This window comes from Syngnathus typhle, linkage group LG4, assembly GCF_033458585.1.
Source record: "Syngnathus typhle isolate RoL2023-S1 ecotype Sweden linkage group LG4, RoL_Styp_1.0, whole genome shotgun sequence".
Taxonomy (NCBI): Eukaryota; Metazoa; Chordata; class Actinopteri; order Syngnathiformes; family Syngnathidae; genus Syngnathus; species Syngnathus typhle.
In genome coordinates this window covers 22,339,517-22,357,079 of record NC_083741.1, presented here as the reverse complement: position 1 = coordinate 22,357,079, position 17,563 = coordinate 22,339,517, and the positions used below count along the sequence as shown (strand labels likewise).

Sequence of the window (17,563 nt, the reverse complement as noted above, 5' to 3'; positions counted from 1 at the left end):
TGAATTGGAAGCCTCTGTCACATAAATTCTTCAAGGGCACTTGCCTTTTTTTTTTGCTGAAGGAGTTCAGAAAATGACTAAACTGATGCCTTGAAGGTCAACCACAATGCGTTGCGCCACGCTTCGACCTCAGACTCGATACAATTTTATCATCATTTAGTTTCAGAATCCAAACTGTTGCCACCTGAGACCTTCAAGTATATATTCATGTTTTATATCAAATCTGAATATTAGAATTATAGTAGTACTGGACTGGAATCAAACTGGAAACATCACTTAACAGAATCAACATTTGTGCTCAGTTGGACAGATTTCTTTAATATCAAGGTTATATGCTTCATTTCTCCCGCACATCTTTTTCTTTCTTCAGTCTTCAAAAAGCCAAAGAAAAAAGAAGCGAGCCGCATAAGCAGTTATTTCTTTGATGTTAACTGAAATGATGTCTACTGAGGTGGGCTGACAGAATGCATTTTTTGCTTTTCTGTTCGTCCAATAGCGTCAACATGTTTTGCGCATATAATTTTACAAGCTTTTTGTGGTAATCTACTGTATTAAGAAAATAACATATACATAGAAAGTAGACATCCTCTCCATTCTCATCCTACCCACATTTATTCAAAGATGTCACATCTCCGATAACTAGAAACATATTGCCGTGAGAGATATTCTGTCTTAAAAAGAGAGAAACCTTTTGTAAATATAGTATTATATGTATTTTCACAGGACATCTTGTTCTCATATAATCCTCCTGGTATAAAACGAATGTTGAAACCACTGATAACAAAAATAACTGAAAATTGCATTTACTGAGAATGTAGTCCAAATTCAGTTAGCATATTTTATTTGACATTGTGTCAAAAACATTTAAAGAGCCTCTGCAACTTTCATCACAAGATCCCCAATGTATCTATGGTTACAAGTCTGATTAACATTTTGCTCTGTTGTGAAAATTACCATTTTAAAAGAAATAGCATGCATTAAATGCTAATATACAGTACAAGCAGGACTTCAGTCCGCCCACATTGGGTTATATTTAAAGATTACAACTTTGAAGTTGCAGGTGAATGGTTACACAAACACTAATTGGAACTGATAGTTTGTTATTATGGGTTGAAACAAACAGGACATTTGTTTCACACTGTTCAAACTGCAGGGAATAGCGGCTCCACTTAGGCCAATTTATCTCTTCCACCTTAACTTGATTGTATAACCATATTTGGTCGCTGAGATGAATGTTGAACTGACATTTTTGTTCTGGCTTTAATTTTTCAGGAGTGCATTACATCCAGTGTTTAACTGCAAAGTACCATTTTATTGAATTTATCACTAAGAACTATATTTGAATCGGGGGTAGTCAGTCCTGACTTGGAAAATATATTGGCTTTAATTGACGAATTACAACACCTAAATTTGTCTTCTCCAGATTTTCTCTCTGTAGCTTTGGAAAGATAAATCTTCTTGTGCTATTTTCAACACTGCTGCTCTTTCTCATTAGAAGAATATTTTAATATTCATGATGAGGCCCAAAAATGTAGACCTAGTATCAAGGTCATCTATTGATGTTGTTATAAAGATATATTAATTCAGGGTCTATGGTTTCAAAGCAAATAGTTTTATTTGCAAGTTTACCCCTTAGCCTTCACCACCAGATAGGTCGTCTCCACACCACGGGTGAAGCCAGCCTTACTCAGCATCCTAATAGGGGTCGCGTTGTCTTTATGGATTTGGCAGAAGACGGGCAAACCTTCAGACATTTTTTGTCGGACCAAAGTAAACAGCAAATGGCCATTGTGACCTTTACGTCTGTATTTTGGGTGAGAGTAGCCCATTGCGAGCTCATTGAACTCATTAGTCAGCACCCAAGACACGGGATGTCCCTTCTCATCCACCACACAGCGGTTTGGCAGATGTCGGATATATGCTTTCACTCGATTGATCTCGTTGCTTCCTGCATAAGGCAACTGTTGGACCACAAGCTCTGCATGGGACTCATTCAAAGTAGATGTTGCTAGCGTGGACGTCTTCCTGCCAATGATGGAATAAGTGCATATGAACAAAGATGACAAAGATAATCCAATGACTTGTCTTCTACTTACTCCGACATGATCAACTTCTCTGGGCTGTAGTTGATGTAGAAATAGTAACCATCTTCCTCAACATGGAATCCTCTGAGAGAAGCAATTTCACGGACGATTTGAGAGTGATGATTTGCAACTTAAATAGACAAAAGAACACAATACGTTTTTTGCGTCCCCTCAATTGTATACGTCACATTAAATCACATTCCATACATTACTTTAAAATAACGGAGACTAACTAACAGATATACATGCTCAGAGGAAAGTGCGCAACTTTAACAGTCGTGTGCTTACAGATTAAATGCCAAAGGATGGCAATGAAAAATGGACTTCTCTCATGTGGAGCTGTTCATGTGTGCATATTTTACCCTATCTCCTCATTCACGCGCTACACATCATCGAAGAATAACGGCTCATTCACACACTGATGCAGCACCAGGAGCAACTTGAGGTTGCTCGGCAATATTAATGCATGATCTCAACAGAGAACCTTCACATTCCACTAAAGCAGTGCTTCTCAAATAGTGGGGCGTGCCCCCCTTGGGGGGCGCCGTGCTATACCTGGGGGGGCGCGTGTGACCCTGGGGAACAGGCTTTTTTTTTTGCAGTACTAGAATAAAGTGTAATTGTGCATCTTCCCAGCAGGGGGCAGTGGCGCTCTCATTGTTACTTCTGTGACGTTTGCGACAGTGCAACATTTTACGACTTACAAGACAGGTTAGGATAGTCACGGTGGGGAGGGGGGGCGCGAATAGTTTTCTTCTTGCTAGGGGGGGGCGTAACAGAAAATAATTGAGAAGCACTGCACTAAAGCCACGTCGCCCATGTTTAAGGATGAGGACTTGCACTCTGCTACAAAACAAATGGAACAGTAAGACCATTTAGACACAACTTAGAAGAGCCCAACCCAAGTGCTCTCAGGCGTTCTCGACAATATAAAGATCTAAAACACTAAACACTAAGATAATCTTGACGTTAAACATCTTTTTTTTTTTTTGCCTACAGCAAAACTAACTGCTCCAATAATAATGAAGGCAAATTCAAATCAGTTTATATGAAAAATTTCCTTCTTCAAATATTAACATTGGAGTCAAACTGTTTGCCTCAATTGCTGCACCCACCTTCGAATTCAAGTCCGTCTCTCCACTTGATGAGTTTGTCATCAGTCAGCAGATTTCTTAAAGAGTTTTGGTTTTTTGAGAAGATGCTGTATTTCTCAATGATTTCCTTGAAATTACTCCCAATCTGCAAATCATTCATTACAAGATCATGTTGACCTCAACAAAACAAGCAATCCAATTACTCCAATAAATCCATGTTGTTTTCCCGACCTGATTTTGATAGTAGCAGATGGTCGTGCTGAACGTAGGCCAGGAGTCGACGCACATCTTTAGTTGAAACACATTGTTTTGCAGCATATGATGCAATCCACCAAGAACCTAAAGCACAATCGAGCGGAGCAAAATTACAGTGCACTCATCGAGTTGCCCAATGATCAACTGGAAACTTTAAAATAAACTAGTTCAATAAAAGCAGCATCATAGTAGCAATAAAAAGCAAATACAAAGAAACCCAATACATTACACTAATGGACTGGGGTAACTCTTGATAAAGAATATTTTTCATCAGCGTCAGGTCCTTGAATGCCTTCAAGATGATCATTTTAGTCGACGGTTTGTCTCAAACTGTTCAGCTCCGGTGTGCAGGTGCAGTTATACACATTTTCTTATGTAACCACACCCTGGAAAATTCTTTTTAACCCTTAGATGCATACCCTAGCACACCTGTTGCTGTATTGTCAATCATCCATGTCCTGATCAAGTGTGACCATTGTTTTAAAAAGATGACAGAATAAAAAAAAAAAAAAAAAACACAGGTTTTTCCAAAGACAAAATTGTGTTTCAATTGAACTAAAAGCCCAAGTGGTCGTCAAACCTTTGGAACGGGCACAGAATCCTCTTTGGCCTTGTAAAGGACAAACAGTGGATGGAAATTGAAAGAATGCAATCTGAAAAGGACATTTTTATTTTTATTCCAAGATCTGTGGTTTCCAAACAAAGACACATTTTTGGGTGATCATTTCCTTTTCAGATGTACTCATGTTGTTGTCAGCAGATTTCTTAAAGAGTTTTGGTTTTTTGAGAAGATGCTGTATTTCTCAATGATTTCCTTGAAATTACTCCCAATCTGCAAATCATTCATTACAAGATCATGTTGACCTCAACAAAACAAGCAATCCAATTACTCCAATAAATCCATGTTGTTTTCCCGACCTGATTTTGATAGTAGCAGATGGTCGTGCTGAACGTGAGGTTGTCTCCTCACCACGGGTGAGGCCAGCCTTATTCGCGATTCCAATAGAGGCCATGTTGTCTTTATGGAGATAGCAGTAGACGGGCAAACCTTCCGATATTCTTTGCCGGATCAGCGTATGCATTATATCTTGAAAGTGACCTTTTCGTCTGTACTTTGGTTGAGTGTAAGCCATTCTGAGGCCATTGAACTCATCAGTCAGCAGCCAAGACACGGGATGTCCCTTCTCATCCACCACACAGCAGTTTGGCAGATGTTTGATATAGGCTTCTATTCGATTGAAGTTCTCTTTCTTTCCTCCAAAAGATAACTGTTGGACCACAAGGTCCACATGGGACTCATTCAAAGTAGATGTTGCTAGCGTGGATGTCTTTCTGTAAATGAGTGGATGAGTGTAAATGAACAAAGATGACAAAGATAATTCAATGTCTTGTCTTCTACTCACTCCGATATGTTCAACTTCTCTGGGTTGTAGTTGATGTAGGAATGGTGACCTCCATGTTCCTTAACATGGAATCCTCTGAGAGATGCAATTTCACGGATGATTTGAGAGTGATTATTTGAAACTTTAAAGACAAAAGAACACAGTACGTTTTTTGCGTCCCCTCAATTGTATACGTCACATTAAACTAAGTGACATTCCATATATTATTTTTAAACAGTGGATACTAACTAGCAGATTTACATACATGCTGAGAGCAAAGTGAACGGCTTTATCACTTGTGTCCTTTCAGAACAAATGCCAAATTAAATGGACAAATGATGGCAATGAAAAATGATCTCGCAGGCCTTGTCCTTTCATAAAGGCGCAAATTCCCTCTTTTTGACCACTGTTCCAATATTTTTTGAGACAAGTGTAAAGAAACAGAATATAAACACCTTCACTTGAATACCACTTCATTTGAATCGACCAATCAAATAACAAGCCCAAAAGTGTTTCAAAATCAACTAAGCTTGAACAAGAAAAGCAGTTTACGAAAAAGACTGCTGGTTACAAGCAGTTGCACCAAACACTAAATATCTTGGAGTTTTCATCATGTTTACACACAAACATTCACACCCACACTGAGTGAGAACAGATGCTAAAATGCCTGCTAGGGAATTACAGTGGGTAAAAGTTTCTTGTTTCAAACTGCTTCAACTACCTTCAAATTCAAGTCCGTTCCTCCACTTGATTTGAAGTTTGTCATCAGTCAGCAGACGTCTTAAAGAGTTTTGGCTTTTGGTGAAAATCGTGTATTTCTCACTGATTTCCTTGAAACTGCCCCTAATCTGCAAATCATTCATTACAAGATCATGTAGACCTCAACCAAACAAGCAATCCAATTCTTCCAGTCGATCCATGTCGTTTTCACTACCTTATTTGGACGGTAGCAGATGGCGGTGCTGAACGTAGGCCAGGAGTCGACGCACATCTTTAGTTGAAACACATTGTTTTGCAGAATATGATGCAATCCACCAAGAACCTAAAGCACAATTGAGCGCAGCAAAATTACAGTGCACTCATCGAGTTGCCCAATGAACAACTCGAAACTTTAAAATAAACTAGTTCAATAAAAGCAGCATCATAGTAGCAATAAAAAGCAAATACAAAGAAACCCAATACATTACACTAATGGACTGGGGTAACTCTTGATAAAGAATATTTTTCATCAGCGTCAGGTCCTTGAATGCCTTCAAGATGATCATTTTAGTCGACGGTTTGTCTCAAACTGTTCAGCTCCGGTGTGCAGGTGCAGTTATACACATTTTCTTATGTAACCACACCCTGGAAAATTCTTTTTAACCCTTAGATGCATGCCCTAGCACACCTGTCGCTGTCTTGTCAAGCATCCATGTCCTGATCAAGTGTGACCATTGTTTTAAAAAGATGACAGAATAAAAAAAAAAAAACAACACATACGTTTTCCCAAAGACAAAATTGTGTTTCAGTTGAACTAAAAGCCCAAATGGTCGTCAACCTTTGGAACGGGCACAGAATCCTCTTTGGGCTTGTAAAGGACAAACAGTGGATGGAAATTGAAAGGATGCAATCTGAAAAGGACAACACATTGAAACATGTAAAAGACTACACAGGCATTCACAATGAGCGTTTATTTATTTTTATTCCAAGGTCCGTGGTTTCCAAACAGAGACAGCTTTAAGGGTGATAATTTACTTCTCAGATGTACTCATGTACGTGACGGTTGTCTCGTCACCACGGGTGAAGCCAGCCTTGATCACGACTCCAATAGCGGCCTCGTTGTCTTTATGGATATGGACGTAGACGGGCAAACCTTCTGATATTCTTTGCCGGATCAGAGTATGCATCATATCTTGAAAGTGACCTTTCTTTCTGTACTTTGGTTGAGTGTAAGCCATTCTCATCTCATTTAGCTCATCTGTCAGTAGCCAAGACACGGGATGTCCCTTCTCATCCACCACACAGCAGTTTGGTAAATGTTGGATGTATGCTTTCACTCGATTGATCTCGTTGCTTCCTGCATAAGGCAACTGTTGGACCACAAGCTCTGCATGGGGCTCATTCAAAGTAGATGTTGCTAGCGTGGACGTCTTTCTGCCAATGAGGGAATAAGTGCATATGAACAAAGATGACAAAGATAATTCAATGACTTGTCTCCTACTTACTCTGACATGTTCAACTTATCTGGGCTGTAGTTGATGTTGGAATGGTAACCTCCATTTTCCTCAACATGGAATCCTCTGAAAGATGCAAGTTCACAGATGATTTGAGAGTGATGATTTGCAACTAAAAAAGACAAAAGAGCAAAATCGTTTTTTGGCTTCCCCTCAATTGTATACGTCACATCAAACTAAATCACATTCCATAGATTATTTTTAAAAACTGGAGACTAACTAGCAGATGTAGTACATGCTCAGAGCAAAGTCAACAGCTTTGTCCTTGACAGAAAGGCCAACAGTAAACTATTTTCCCTCCCACATTGAGTGGGAACGCATACTAAGCTGCCTGCTCGGGAATTACAGTGGGTAAAAGTTTTTTGTTTCAAAGTGCTTCAACTACCTTCAAATTCAAGTCCGTTCCTCCACTTGATTTGAAGTTTGTCATCAGTCAGCAGACGCCTTAAAGTCTTTTGGTTTTTGGAGAAGATGCTGTACTTCTCGTGACTCTCCTTGAAATGGCCCCCATTCTGCAAATTATTCATTCTAAGATCATGTAGACCTCAACCAAACAAGCAATCCAATTCCTCCAATCGATCCATGTCGTTTTCCCTACCTGGTTTTGACGGTAGCAGATGGCCGTGCTGAACGTAGGCCAGGAGTCGACGCACATCTTTAGTTGAAAAACGTTCCTTTGCATGATGTGATACAATCCACCAAGAACCTGAAGCACAATCGAGCACAGCAAAATTACAGCGCACTCATAAACTAGTACAATACAAGTAGCACAATTGTAGCAATAAAAAGCAAATGCAAAGAAACCCAATACATTACAATGATGGACTGCGGTGGCTCTCGATGAAGGATATTTTTCATCAACGTCAGGTCCTTGAATGCATTCAAGATGATCATTTTGTCGGCCACAAATCGACTGTCCGTATCAAACTGTTGGGCAGGTGCAGTTATACCAATTTCGTAATGTGACCACACCTTAGAACTTTTTTTTAACCCTTAGATGCATGACCTGGCACACCTGCTACTGTCTTGTCAACCATCCCTGTCCTAAGTATGTATGGCAGAATAAAAAAACACATCAGTTTTCCCAATGACAAAATTGTGTTTCAGTTGAACTAAAAGCCCAAATGGTCGTCAAACCTTTGGAACGGGCACAGAACCCTCTTTGGCCTTGTAAAGGACAAACAGTGGATGGAAATTGAAAGAATGCAATCTGAAAAGGACAACACATTGAAACATGTAAAAGACTACACAGGCATTCACAATGAGCCTTTATTTATTTTTATTCCAAGGTCTGTGGTTTCCAAACAGAGACAGATTTTTGGCTGATAATTTACTTCTCAGATGTACTCATGTACATGAAGGTTGTCTCCTCACCACGGGTGAAGCCAGCCTTATTCGCGAGTGCAATAGAGGCCACGTTGTCTTTTTGGAGATAGCAGTAGACGGGAAAACCTTCCGATATTCTTTCCCGGACCAGAGTAAGCATCATATCTTGATAGTGACCGTTCCGTCTGTACTTTGGTTGAGTGTAAGCCATTCTGAGGCAATGGAACTCATCAGTCAGCATCCAAGACACGGGATGTCCCTTCTCATCTACCACAGAGCAGTTTGGTAGATGTTTGATGTATGCTTTCACTATATTGATCTTGTTGCTTCCTTCAGAAGAAAACTGTTGGGCCACAAGCTCTGCATGGGACTCATTCAAAGTAGATGTTGCTAGCGTGGACATCTTTCTGCTAATGAGGGAATAAGTGCATATGAACAAAGATGACAAAGATAATTCAATGACTTGTCTTCTTCTTACTCTGGCATCTCCAACTTCTCTGGGCTGTAGTTGATGTAGGAATGGTAACCTCCATTTTCCTCAACATGGAGTCCTCTGAGAGAAGCAATTTCGCGGACGATTTCAGAGTGATGATTTGAAACTTAAAGGACAAAAGAACAAAATTAGTAACAAGTTAATGTAAAACTGAACAGCTCGCAATGATCACAAATGTTTTGGATGAAGTTTGACTTTATCTTGCCAATCGCTGGCATACGAAGACGCACGAAAACAATCAATTGAGGATTACTTTTGGTCAAATGTGACTGTTTCATACCTCCAAATTCAATTTCGTTCTTCCACTTGACAAGTTTGTCATCGCTCAGCAGACTTCTTAAAGTGTCTTGGTTTTTGGAGAAGATGCTGTAATTGTGGGGAAGCTTCACAAAACTGCTCCCAATCTGCATATTCTTCATAGGAGGACCATGTCAATATGTCAACCAAACAAGCAAATCTAGTCCTCCGACCGGTCCGTATCCCGTTCTCTACCTGCTTTTGATGGTAGCAGATGGCCGTGCTGAACGTAGGCCAGGAGTCGACGCACATCTTTAGTTGAAACACGTTGTTTCGCAGGATATGACGCAATCCAGCAAGTACCTGAAGCACAATCGAGCATAAAGTGTGCTGCACTTGTAAAGTTACCCAACAATCCACGTATCAAGTGGAATCCTCGTCCTTAAACACAATCACTATTTTTAACATTGACAACCACAATAAAAATAGTTAGCAATAAAAACCAAATAAAAAGAACCCCAATACTTTACACGAATAGACTGTGGTAGCTCTTCATAAAGGATCTTTTTCATCAAAGTCAGGTCCTTAAATGCTTTCAAGATGATCATTTTGTCAAGAATGCAGTTGCTCTTGTCACGGCTCGTCACGGCAGGTGTGAGTGCGAGTGCAAATAGTTGTTTGTCTCCGTGTGCCCTGCAATTGGCTGGGAACCGGTTCAGGGTGTCCCCCGTATTTTGTTATTTATTTTTACAATGCAGTGAAGGTGTAGTCATACAGTGATTCCCAAAGATTGTTTGGAGTCTACTGAAAATATTGTCAGGGAGAAAATGCTTCTTTTCAATGGAAGTAGCTGCAGAGTATTAACGACACATATTCCTCATTTGATTTAATTAACCAGTACTTAAAATAGATTTCAAGCTACATCACATTTGAGCCTTCCAGCGTTTTACTAGCCCGCAGCATGTGCTGATAATATTTAATCGGGTCGGCATAGGGCCTGCGTATGCCTGCAAGGCAGGAGTAAATCATTCAAGAGTAAAATCAAAACAAACAGGTAAAAAATAAAATAAAAATAAATAAGTACATTCTTACAAAAAATTACAGAATTTTTGGTATGATATTGTTTGATTTATTTTTTTCAATTTGTGACTTTTTTGGACAAAGCAATCAAAATATACCGCCTTTATATGCCCATATGACCCACCCACGAGTCATGGTACCACTGTACAACTGAACAAGGGCACCACCGTAAAGAATATATTTCTTTTTTTTTCTTTTTTCGTTTTTCAGTGTGGTCCCATCATCACTTGATCTTTCTGGTTGCGAATTGTTACTCCCTGGTGTAATTTCCTGTCATGTCTTGATACTCTACTTATTGTGTACCACTCTATCACAGAGCTTGTTGCTGTACATTTCTTGATTGCACACATATTGTAGTAAACAATTGGCAACTTCTAATTTTCTCCTTCCCTCCAGTTCCTAAAAGTCCGAAACCGACCAGTCACCTTTCCACCTCTCTATTTTATCCAAATTCACTCACCGTTTTTTTTTTCTTGCCTTACTTCGGTAGTTGCAGAACGGTGAAATAGAAAGACAAACAAAAGAGTTTTACAAAGCGTCATCACACAAGGATTTGTCTCGTCTGACTGAGGACAATACTCATGTTCCTTCATTCAGCATTAGCATAATCCCCTAGGATATCGCTGACCCCGTGCTCTACCCTCTCATCGAAACCGTACTTGGAAGAAATCACATTACACTTTGAAGATCCAGATTATTGAGCATGTCAATTGCTATTTCCCTCGTTAATACGAATGGTAGAGACGATGCCGAAAATAAATAATGGAGGCATTGACACCGAACCCACCTCCCTCCCACACACACACACATATACAAACCTCCCCTCCAACTCGCTCTGTTAACGTGAAACAAATATGTCAAAATGATAATGTTTGACCTCATTTGCATAGGGTGTACCTTACGAGACGCAGAGCATCTTTTCTGCATTACATTTTTTTTTCAAGTCTACTTTGCGGCAACAGACCTTAGCAAGCTGCTTTGTCATTGCCACCATATGGTATCTTGACAGTGTTTTTTCACACTAATTAGTCTTTAACAGATATGCCAAATCCAAATGACTGTAATGTCAAGGCTGGGCTCCTTTGCTGCATCTTAAATAAGGTTGCAAACAAAAGAAGGCCGTCTTCAGGTGCCTGGAAAAAGACGAAGGAATTCTATTTTTTTGTAAAGCGGGATTCTGTGGATTAATGAGAACATCCGGCAAAATTTGTTGTGAGAATTTGCTCTTGAGGAACACTCCGGCAGGCGAGGAGTTAATAAATGAGAGGAAATGACAATTGAAAAGCGTGTCACCTGCAGACAATTCTATCTCGCTCCTCAAATGGTACTTACGAAACTGGGCTCCGATTGCTTCCTTACGTGTCTCATTTCCTCTTGCCCACGTTTTCTATCTTTGTCTTATTTCTATCTGGGTTTCACTTTCCAGCACTTGAAACATGTCATTAGCACTCAATTGCATGGATGCAAATTGTAGAAATTGAAATCTTCTCTCTGTCAAATAGACCAAACCTGTTGAAAGCAAATTTACATAATAGCCATATGAGAGACTACAGACTTGCCAGAAATGTGTCAAAGTGGCAAAATATCCAGCGTTAAATCATTACTGCTGCTTGTTCATAGTGTCGTTATCACAGCCAGGAACATGTTGTAAAAGCAATTATGCTTCATTTGGAACTTTCTGAAGAAAGGCTGCAACCGGCATACTTAATCATCTAAATAAAATATTCAGAAATTACTTTGTATTCATATGAATAAGGGTGCAAGCATGTGACTAATTATGGCATAAAGTAACATTTGAAAAAGACAGAATTGAGCAGTGGCCGTCAATAATAGGGCTGTTAGGGCCTTTTCACACTGCACTTAACATCGCGCACCTGCTTTTCCTTACCTATATTTAAAGACGAAAAATTGCGATGTGGTAAATGACATTTTATGTCCTAAATTAATCTATTTACATCCTGCAGAAGAAGAGCAGCAATTTTTCTCATTTGGCAGACGTAATCCTTAATGTGTCCAGTCAACAGCTTGACACATTGCTTGAATATTTGATATCAAAAGATTATTACATTATTTGCTCTGAGGAATCACTGGCTTCTACTACTTTCACTTTTCAACTTTAGTTTAACTTTTAAAATTTGCATCCTTGCTCTAGAGCTACACATACTACTCTGTCGCATATGATCTTGTATACGCGAGATGTCAGCGATCTGTATTCTGGCAACATGTGTTGCAGAAATAATCACTCAGGGGTTGAGAGTAAACTTTATGGTATGATACTCAAGTTGCCTACATGAGAGAAGAACCTTGAGGATGCGGCATTGTCAAAATTGTAATTTGTCCCCTAACACCTCTGGCAAGGTTGCGTCCATGTGTTCGGGTGTGGGGGGTGCTTGACCTGCCGATGTTGAGCTTCCTCGCTCACTAAGGAGTCTGGCACTCAGGTCACAGGTAATGGCTGCGGCCAGATGGCACCTATCGCCTCGGGACAAAGGGCGGATGCTAGTCATTGTTAAACTTTGGAGCTTTGCATATTCTAGCAGTATTTAATGCTTGATTACATGCATCATTTATCACAATTATGTCTTGATAAAAAATCTATGCAAAACACAGGCGAGGCCCACTGAATATTCACACTTTGACCTCTCCCGCTGAATCAACCCCGGAGGAAAGGAAAGCCAATTATTTTGCACAAAATATGTTAAACTATCATGATGAGACACAAAAGTAATATGAAACCAATCATTTGGTTACGGTAAAATAATTGGTCATGATTGCAGTCATAGACTACAAACCAGAATATGATTGCCATCTATCAATTATTTGATTAGATGATATAAATAGCTTGCTTGTTTATTTATTTATTTATTTATTTATTTATTTATTTATTTATTTATTTATTTATTTATTTATTTATTTATTTATTTATTTATTTATTTATTTATTTATTTATTTATTTATTTATTTATTTATTTATTTATTTATTTATAATTAAAAAAAATGTTCCAAAGGAAAAAAAATCATAAATGATCAGTGACATGATCCTTTCTCTTCCCCAGTATTTTTCCAAGGCCCGATCCAGGTGATGGGCGGAGTCTCAGGCACGCACCTGTGCAATGTCCCAATTTGCTGAGGAGAAGAAAACCAGTGACATACAAAACAGTGCAGGTAGTCCCCACAGTTGACTGTTGCCAGATGAATTATGTGGTAGGTAACAACAGATCATATTAATAAATGAATGGATTGAATGAAGTTAAAATTTGCATTGACAGCGCATTACATTATAAGCACGCTTGCTGCTTACCTGTGTGCATCTCTAAATGACATGCTAAATAAACCACAGCCAGACCCAGAAAAAAAAAATATGTAATGGTTGTTAGGCTACTCAAATCAACACATGCTTAGAGAGAAATCCAAAAAGAGAACACTGTAGGTGTACATGAAGTCTCTGTGAGAAAAGTCCAGGTATGCTAGAGGTTAAAACTGAGTGCTGGTATTTTGTACTGGCCCATTTCAAGCGTTGATAATGACCTTTAGCGGCTATTGGTGGAAGATTACGGGGCTATTGATACGTCGGAGCCTTCAAGTTACCAAGCCAAATTCTTCAAAGCGTTTCAGGCTTCTGAATAAGGCTGGTTCATCTCAGTGACAACACAGAGCTTCCTGCTACTTTTTAAATTCTTCAGCACTGCCTTTAGGCATGTGCTAGTGCCACAGACTCTAAAAACATTTATGGGTGGGGCACCTGCTTTTTAAGTTGCCATTTGGGTGCTACAATAATGAGTTTGTCTTTTGAACAAGCAAGGAACCATTGGAAGTGAGTTTGTTGAACAGGATTTTCTACTGTTATAAAAGAAAATACTCTAGGGTTGAAGTTATGTCTTAACACTGTTGACAGTTTGCTAAGATGTACATACTTCGTTCCAGGTGGATTACTTTCCCAGTGGCCTTAAAATGTCTGTGGATTTGACAGATTCTTTATTGTACTCTGTCAAATACAACTGACAGCTCCTATGAGCTCGGCCTGAACTCCATGCTGGCAGAAAGTTATTGATATGTCAGTGTCACCACCCTGAGAATTCCGCTTCACGGCCACAATACAAGAACTGGAGGGTGGGTGTTTAGCCCGTGACTGCGTGTGCTCTTGTGGTAATCGGTCGGAGCGTGGGTCGGGAACCTGTGGCCGCAGCTGTATCTGGCCACCTCGACTGTGGCTTTAGAAATCATGAGTATTTCTTATCATAGTTTATATATATATTATCAATTAACATTGTTTTTCTTTCATTGATGAGGGATGGAGTTATTGTAGCACAAATTAGCGACAATTTTCTAGTTGAAGCCTCACATGCAGATGTGATGCACAGCTGACTGATTAAAACGCACATTTGCAAATTGTTCTTTTTTTTTTCTTCATCCATCAATTTTCTACTACAATTGCGAGAAGCAACAGCCAACGTCAACAACTGCTTGGAAATATGAACATCAAAACGCAAACCTGCTGCCAATGCTGACTTGGATAATAAAGTACATGATCAAGATCTTCCGGTTAGTCACATGTTGGCAGGTTTCGGAGGCAACAGCTTGTCTCTAATCAGACACGGTTTCTTTTGGTTCAATTGTTTGCTTTGGGTTGCTTTTCTGACTCAAGGAAAAAAGAATACCTCAAACATGTTGACAAAAACACATTTGACCCATTGGAAAGAAACTAACCAATGATTCCTACAAGTAAAATATAAAAACATGGCTTGTAGAAATTATACGGAGCATACAAGAAAGAAAGTTTGTCTTTTTTATATAATGCCGCTACTGCATTTTTTATTGGATTATGTAAAGTCAAAATTGAATTCTAAATCCATTTGACTGAGTATCTGCGAAGGCTGTCCAGGGACGGAGACATCATTATGAATGTTAATTGTTAATAATTATCCTTCTCCTAAGGGTAACCCGTATTTCAGGACAGCGGGAGCTGATTTGGGGAGAAAAAAGGAAAATAGAGGACATGGAGACTAAGTGAGAGAATAAGTAAAGGAGAGAAGCATCCAAGTATTTTGTAAAACTCAATGTTGTATGCAACGTTTTAGTGACTGGAGGACACAAGAGCCAGCTTAACGTCAGACCGTCTGCTTTTCAACATTTGTATCAGCTCAGAGGATTTCATTTAATACCAACATTAAATGGAAGTGTCAGGGTTTTTTTCGTCACATTTTGGTTGTGCTGCACATGTATGAATGTCGAGAAAATTTCACATTCATTCTTCAAGATGGTATCACAACAGTGTGTGTGTCCCACAAGCCTCAAACTAGTGCTCAGTGCTACAAGACCTCAAAATAATTATTCTACTTAATTCTGAAGATTAGGGTTCAGCGTTTTACGCACAAATAATCACCACTGTTACATTCACTGGACAAAATATAAATATAACACTTATTTGTGCTCCCATTCCTAATGAGCTGAACTCGTAATTGGACTTTTGTACACTAAAGGCCTTAATGAGCACTTCTCTTTTTCCAAAATGATCCAAGTCACAAATGGAACATGTGACAATGCTGTTTAGACAGCAAAATTATTTGCACAGGTGATCCATAATAAATTAATCAATACATTACAGGAGACTGATTTTCGATTTTAGGTCTATTCAGGGGTGCTGGAGAGGAGGGTCCGTCGGGAGGTCGAACCTCGGATTCAGGAGGAACAGTGTGGCTTTCGTCCTGGCCGTGGAACAGTGGACCAGCTCTTCACCCTCAGCAGGATCCTCGAGGGTGCATGGGAGTTCGCCCAACCAGTCCACATGTGTTTTGTGGACTTGGAGAAGGCGTTCGACCGTGTCCCTCGGGAGGTCCTGTGGGGGGTGCTTCGGGAGTACGGGGTACCGAGCCAACTGATAAGGGCGGTTCGGTCCCTGTATCACCGATGCCAGAGTTTGGTCCGCATTTCCGGCAGTAAGTCGGATTCGTTCCCAGTGAGGGTTGGACTCCGCCAAGGCTGCTCTTTGTCACCGATTCTGTTTATAATTTTTATGGACAGAATTTCTAGGCGCAGCCGAGGCGTTGAGGGTGTCCGATTTGGGGACCTCAGCATCGCGTCTCTACTTTTTGCAGACGACGTGGTGCTTTTGGCTTCTTCAGGCTGTGATCTCCAGCTCTCACTGGAGCGGTTTGCAGCCGAGTGCGAAGCGGTTGGGATGAGGGTCAGCACCTTCAAATCCGAGTCCATGGTCCTCGATCGGAAAAGGGTGGAATGCCCTCTCCGGATCGGGGATGAGATCCTGCCCCAAGTGGAGGAGTTTAAGTATCTTGGGGTCTTGTTCACGAGTGAGGGGAGGATGGAGCGCGAGATCGACAGGCGGATCGGTGCAGCGTCGGCAGTAATGCGGACTCTGTACCGATCCGTCGTGGTAAAGAGAGAGCTGAGCCAAAAGGCAAAGCTCTCAATTTACCGGTCGATTTACGCTCCTACCCTCATCTATGGTCACGAGCTATGGGTCGTGACCGAAAGAACGAGATCCCGGCTACAAGCGGCCGAAATGAGTTTTCTCCGCAGGATGTCCGGGCTCTCCCTTAGAGATAGGGTGAGAAGTTCGGTCATCCGGGAGAGACTCGGAGTAGAGTCGCTACTCCTCCACGTTGAGAGGAGCCAGATGAGGTGGCTCGGGCATCTCATCAGGATGCCTCCTGGACGCCTCCCTGGGGAGGTGTTCCGGGCATGTCCCACCGGTAGGAGACCCCGGGGACGACCCAGGACGCGCTGGAGAGATGTCTCTCAGCTGGCCTGGGAACGCCTTGGGATCCCCCGGGATGAGTTAGATGAAGTGGCTGGGGACAGGGAAGTCTGGGAGTCCCTCCTGAAGCTGCTGCCCCCGCGACCCGACCCCGGATAAGCGGAAGAAGATGGATGGATGGATGGATGGATGATTTTCCAGTCCCTTAACTCTGCAAAATGTAAAAAGAATTACCATTTAATGGCTATAATTGACACCAAAATTTGAACCTGCTTCACAGTGCGTATGAATGGGTCAGTCTGACTTTTGACGTGTCCACCACCTTCCTCACCTTAACAATCGGAGGTTTCCCACAATAAAAGTCCTATTGAAAATATGCAGTTTAACTGCATTGCTGGCTTGGGTTGGAGGCTATGCACACCAAAGTGGCGTGATTTACTGACAGCTGAGACCGACTTCAAATTATGGACACATGAATCTTTAATGACTGAAAATGTCAACTTGGATCCGGGGAAAGAACACTTGAAAATTGAGAGCTACCTTCTGTAGCCATTGTGAAGTCGGCCTCTGGGGCACATTGAGATGATATTTCTTCATATATTTCTATGTTAAATGGAAGTTTCACTCTTGTGGTGAAGTGTAAATGGAAACTATACCAAACTTGGTTGGCTGTATCATTCCAAG

General features: G+C 40.6%; 3 protein-coding genes across 10 annotated transcripts; all 3 read right to left on the bottom strand.

Moving 5' to 3' along the window:
• Positions 1 to 302: 302 nt before the first annotated feature.
• LOC133153204 (glycine N-acyltransferase-like) lies at positions 303 to 6,158 on the bottom strand. Of its 4 annotated transcripts, none has more exons than XR_009714271.1 (10): positions 6,003 to 6,158; positions 5,750 to 5,857; positions 5,537 to 5,663; positions 4,837 to 4,957; positions 4,352 to 4,765; positions 3,658 to 4,265; positions 3,410 to 3,517; positions 3,200 to 3,323; positions 2,097 to 2,214; positions 303 to 2,025 (listed from the first exon to the last, which is right to left on the bottom strand). XR_009714271.1 is itself a non-coding variant. In XM_061277323.1 (5 exons), the coding sequence occupies exons 1-5, from the start codon at positions 3,738 to 3,740 to the stop codon at positions 1,626 to 1,628; spliced, it is 828 nt and encodes a 275-aa protein (XP_061133307.1). In that variant the 5' UTR covers positions 3,741 to 4,285; the 3' UTR covers positions 303 to 1,625. The 4 variants fall into 4 exon arrangements, 1 of the variants encoding a protein (XP_061133307.1); XR_009714270.1 differs by having other exon boundaries at positions 3,663 to 4,265; XR_009714272.1 differs by lacking the exon at positions 3,658 to 4,265.
• Positions 6,159 to 6,470: 312 nt separating this feature from the next.
• Positions 6,471 to 7,993, bottom strand: LOC133152888 (glycine N-acyltransferase-like). 2 transcript variants are annotated; one of them, XM_061276839.1, is made up of 5 exons: positions 7,845 to 7,993; positions 7,627 to 7,734; positions 7,414 to 7,540; positions 7,020 to 7,140; positions 6,471 to 6,948 (listed from the first exon to the last, which is right to left on the bottom strand). In XM_061276839.1, the coding sequence occupies exons 1-5, from the start codon at positions 7,920 to 7,922 to the stop codon at positions 6,546 to 6,548; spliced, it is 837 nt and encodes a 278-aa protein (XP_061132823.1). In that variant the 5' UTR covers positions 7,923 to 7,993; the 3' UTR covers positions 6,471 to 6,545. The 2 variants fall into 2 exon arrangements, with proteins under 2 accessions (XP_061132823.1, XP_061132824.1); XM_061276840.1 differs by having other exon boundaries at positions 7,840 to 7,964.
• A 307-nt stretch (positions 7,994 to 8,300) lies between these two features.
• LOC133153017 (glycine-N-acyltransferase-like protein 3) lies at positions 8,301 to 9,743 on the bottom strand. 4 transcript variants are annotated; one of them, XM_061277032.1, is made up of 5 exons: positions 9,615 to 9,743; positions 9,340 to 9,447; positions 9,128 to 9,260; positions 8,833 to 8,953; positions 8,301 to 8,764 (listed from the first exon to the last, which is right to left on the bottom strand). In XM_061277032.1, the coding sequence occupies exons 1-5, from the start codon at positions 9,690 to 9,692 to the stop codon at positions 8,359 to 8,361; spliced, it is 846 nt and encodes a 281-aa protein (XP_061133016.1). In that variant the 5' UTR covers positions 9,693 to 9,743; the 3' UTR covers positions 8,301 to 8,358. The 4 variants fall into 4 exon arrangements, with proteins under 4 accessions (XP_061133016.1, XP_061133017.1, XP_061133019.1 ...); XM_061277033.1 differs by having other exon boundaries at positions 8,301 to 8,761; XM_061277035.1 differs by having other exon boundaries at positions 9,128 to 9,251.
• Between the last annotated feature and the right edge of the window lie 7,820 nt (positions 9,744 to 17,563).